At 48.0% G+C, this 4,763-nt stretch overlaps 1 protein-coding gene across 1 annotated transcript; it reads left to right on the top strand.

Moving 5' to 3' along the window:
- Positions 1 to 1,140: 1,140 nt before the first annotated feature.
- On the top strand, positions 1,141 to 2,158 carry LOC120662552. Its single transcript, XM_039941677.1, has 2 exons — positions 1,141 to 1,635; positions 1,694 to 2,158. Exons 1-2 carry the CDS (start codon positions 1,141 to 1,143, stop codon positions 2,156 to 2,158), a joined length of 960 nt encoding a protein of 319 aa, XP_039797611.1.
- The last annotated feature ends 2,605 nt before the right edge of the window (positions 2,159 to 4,763 follow it).

Raw genomic sequence — 4,763 nt, 5'->3', positions numbered from 1 at the left:
AGGAGGATGGATTGAGCTCGAGCTTCGCGCGCCGGCGTTTGTCGTCGGCGGCGAGTTTCGATCCAGCGCCGAAGGAGCTCGGGGTGCAGCCCCGACCGATGGTTGCTCGGCATCGGCTTCAGCTTGTCCGCGGCGGCGAGCATCTACTGCGGTCCTCTTCAAAGCCTTTGCGCGATGGGGTTTCCTTCGACGTTGGGTTCGGTGGCGGCGTTGGCCGGCGACGGAGCAGGGGATTTCATGAATCTTCTGGTTGCCAAAAGTCCAAGGATCTGGTTGTAATTTTTGCTTTTCTTGAGGTCCTTTCTGATACTAGGGGTGGGACAGCTGTCTTCCGTATTCCTGTATGGGTTACCTGTATGTGTACGCGTCTTTGTATGTTTCCTTAACCTTTAATACAGGTATGCTTGATAAAAAAAAGGCCAGGCACGGATTCAGGGGTAGGCCGAGCCACAGGGGAACTTTGGGAGCTTTGGGTTCTCCAGGCAAAAACAGGAGGCACGCTGGCTTTGACCAAGGAGGCCCCACGAGTATAAACAAACATTTCCATGGTGGTCTGCTTCTTCACCACATCAGCGCCTTTCTCAAATCTTGAGGGAAAAGGTTCCAACTGGCCAAAACAGTACCGTCGGATAAGCACCCACAGCTGCTTATGCAAGTGGTTTTTTCACTCTGAGCGAGGAGATAAGGACGGCCCGGGGCTCATGTTTCTCTAGAAAAAAAAATCATTCCTCTCCTGTACACAGACTGGGGTAGTGGGAGGCTGCTAGCCTAATTAATGCTTCGTGACAGCACAGCCGCACGCTGCTGCTTGCCTCTATCTATGTGGCTGAAAAATGGCCTGAAGCCATTCATATCAGTGGCCTGAAGTCCACCATAAATATGTGATCAAAAGCATGCAAATATTAGTGGCATGAAGCTCACTATTTATTTATTTACTGTTATTTCTTTATTACAATTTATCTATACTGTTTATTTATTTTGTATATTTATTTTGTTATATTTTATATTATTTAATTAAAAGTAATTTTGAAGATTACACCTAGGAAAAATATTGTATAGTCCTGACGACTATACATAACTGTAATCCTGAAGATTACATGTGACCGACATATATTAATGTTACGCATTAATTGTGCAGACATGTCGGACATCGCAAAGAGGGAGTTCGATGCGCTTGTCGTGGACGGCAGCAACTACCTCACTTGGGCTACTGACATCGAGATCAAACTCGACGGTATGGGTCTCGATCACACCATCGTCCAGGCTGAAGCTGGAAAGGATGAACGCACAAAACCTGATAAAGCAAAGGCGTTGCATTTTTTGCGACACCATCTCCACCGAGACCTGAAGTCTGAGTACATGACGGAGAGAGACCCACTGGTTTTATGGCAGTCCCTGATGGACCGCTTCAGCCAGCAGCGGTCGATTGTGCTCCCCAGAGCACAACAAGACTGGATTACCCTGCGCTTCCAAGGCTATAAGTCTGTGGCAGCGTACAACTCTGCTTTGCACAGGATTGTGACTAAAATGCGTCTATGTGGCCAGAAGATCACAGACGCTGATATGATCAAGAAGACTTTATCCACCTTCCACCCCTGGCAACATAGTACTGCAGCAGCAATACAGGAACTCAAAGTACACTAAGTACTCTGAGCTGAGTGAAGTATTGTCTGTCGCTGAACAACAGAATTAGGTTCTTATGAACAATCATTCTGTCCGGCCCACTGGCTCCATGGCTGTGCCTGAAGCACACGCCAACATTGCTGAGAGTTCTCGCAACATAAAAGAGCCCGTGGAAAGGGAAAGTGGAAGGGGAAAAGAGGTGCCATGTTTAAAGGCAAAGGAAAGGGAAAGCCCAAAGGTAGAGCCGAACCCAAGAAGAAAAAAAGGTGACCATAGTGGGGAAGAGCAAGGTGAATGCTACAGATGCGAGACAAAGGGACATTGGTCCCGTAAGTGCCGCACCCCTAGGCACCTGGTTGACCTTTACCAGCAGAGCAAGAAAGGGAAAGGTCAACATGAGTCCCACTTCACCACTGAGCCAGAAGCTCAGAAGCGTGATGATATGAATGTCGACACGAACGGTGAAGATGTCCAAATGGACGAAAATGAGGATAACCTTCTTGATAACTTTGATATATTTGGGGACCTGCAGTGATCTCCAAAATATCATGTTAAAAGTGATGTCCATGTGTATTAGTGTTTGGCCATATATGGTCCTGAAGAGCATTTGTAATGTAGCATATGGTCCAAACCTTTGTAATGTTTCCTAGGAATCATGTCATATTGCTCTAATAATGTATGCTTTATGTTAAATTTTTGTTTTTCTCTCATGATATTTAACAGAATCTGTGGGAACCTATGGCTGAAGCGAAGATCTGTCTTGTAGACAGTGGCACCACTAATATGATACTAAGGGAAACCAAGTATTTCTAGACTTTGACAAAGAAAAATGGAAATATTATGACCATTGCCGGAAACAATGCTCATATCGTGGGCACCGGAAGTGCCACACTGGTTCTCCCGATGGGTACACAGATATTTGTGAAGGATGTATTATTATATCCTGACTCAAAGCGCACCCTTTTGAGCTTCAAAGATATCTGTTCGAATGGTTTCTATATAGAAACCGAGATTGAGCAAGGTACTAAATATCAGCTCATCATCAAATTTGACGAATACCGAAAGCGAATAGTGGAAAGACTCCCTTCATCGCCATCGGGTTTGTACTACACGTACATAAAACCCACTGAAGGATATGTTGCGATGAAGACCATATTCAGAAATGCGGAATCATTTCGAATATGGCACGACCAATTGGGTCATCCTGGGTTGAGTATGATGAGAAGAATCATTAAAAATTCTGATGGCCATGGTATTAATAGTTTTCCTAATCCTGAAGATTTTATTTGCACTGCATGTGCAAAGGGGAAGCTAATCACTAGACCATCACTCCTGAAGATTAGGGATGAGTCACCTATGTTCCTTCAAAGGATACAAGGTGAGATTTGTGGACCTATTCAGCCCCTGTCGGGCCCGTTTAGGTACTTCATAGTACTGATTGATGCATCTACCAGATGGTGCTATGTGGACCTGCTGTCCACTAGAAACCATGCCTTTTCCAAGCTTATTGCCCAAATAATCAGGTTAAAAGCAAACTTCCCTGATAACCGCATACAGTCCATTCGGATGGATAATGCTGGTGAGTTTAGGTCAAAAGCTTTTGATGATTATTGCTTAGCCATGGGCATTAAGGTAGAGCATTCAGTACCACATGTCCACACACAAAATGGTCTAGCTGAATCCTTGATCAAGAGGATCAAGTGGATTGCACAGCCGTTGTTGTAGAATTGTAAGCTGCCAACTAGTTGTTGGGGCCATGCGGTGTTGCATGCTGCATCACTAATTCAACTCAGGCCAACTGCATATCATGAAACCTCCCTCTTATAGTTGGTGAGTGGAAAAGAACCAAGTATTTCCCATCTGCGTATATTTGGCAGCGCGGTGTACGTGCCAATACCACCACCTCAGCGTACATCAATGGGACCCCACCGGAAGCTGGGGATCTATGTTGATTATGAGACTCCATCCATAATCAAATATTTAGAGCCTATAACTGGGGATCTTCATATGACTCGATACACTGATTGTGTCTTCGAGGAAGACCATTTCCCCATCATTAGGGGAGATAAGCATCCAGAAGAATGCCGAGAAATTGAATGGAATGCAATGGGTTGCAATACTTAGATCCACGTACCAGTGAATCTGAACTGGAAGTTCAGAGAATAATACATTTGCAAAATCTTGCAAATGAGCTGTGTCGGTGTCCTGACCCGGCGGTCCGGACCCAACCAGTGATGATGCTGCGTGTTCCTCGTCCCAGATGTTGATGCAAGAGGCAACACAGTAACGCACGGGTTTATCTTGGTTCCGGCCGTGGGGCCGTACGTCCAGCAAAGGGGTGTGCGAGAGCACTGTACTATCTTGCACCGTGGGTGCCTGTAGTAGGGGGTACAAGCGAGGCGAGAGAGGGAGGGAAGCTCCCAAGTCTCTGCTAGAGAGGGAGTTGATTGAGGCGAGTGCCAATATCGGGGCTCAGAAGAGCGTATGTGCTCTGTGAGTAGTGCTGAGCCTTGTGTTCAACCGAATGGGCCGACCCCCTTAAGGGAAAGCCCGCCTCCTCCTTTTATAGACACAAGGAGGGACGGTGTACATGCACAGGGGATCATGGAAGTCGTCGTCTTCACCCCGAATCGCGGGGGTGCAGTGGTCGAGCACTGTGGGAAGTACACTGTGAGGTATGGCACCGGGCGTGGCAGTCATCCGGGGCATCATCCTTGGTCTTGCGGAGATCGCGCCGGCGTCCTGGCGGCTCCAGCGGGCGGCGTGGTCATTGCTGTGGGGGGTACCATCCTCTAGGCGTGGCGTGGCGGCGTTCCGAGGGTCCTACAGGCCAGGGTCTTGTCCTGGTCAAGGCCAGAGCCACTTCCGAGGGTCGTGCCCATGCCTTTCGAGTGCTCTACGGAAGGGAAAGTACGAAGGAGGTACGGGGAGTTGGCAGTATAGTAGCTGGAGCAGTACCGAGCACGTCTTGCACTGCGTCGCAGGTTCCCACAGTGTCGTCACAGCGTCCGGGATGGTGGAGCAGTGACCGGAGTTGGCGGATGAGACTCCGGTCACAGCCACTGTGGGGAATGGCGGCCTAGCGCTATTTGGCCTGGGCGCTGTGGAGGAGTGGTTGTCATTTAATGCCTCCGTACGGC

The sequence above is a fragment of the Panicum virgatum genome, chromosome 2N, assembly GCF_016808335.1.
Source record: "Panicum virgatum strain AP13 chromosome 2N, P.virgatum_v5, whole genome shotgun sequence".
NCBI classification, from domain to species: domain Eukaryota; kingdom Viridiplantae; phylum Streptophyta; class Magnoliopsida; order Poales; family Poaceae; genus Panicum; species Panicum virgatum.
Note: the sequence above shows the minus strand (reverse complement) of the source record. Positions and strands in the feature narration are given on the sequence as shown.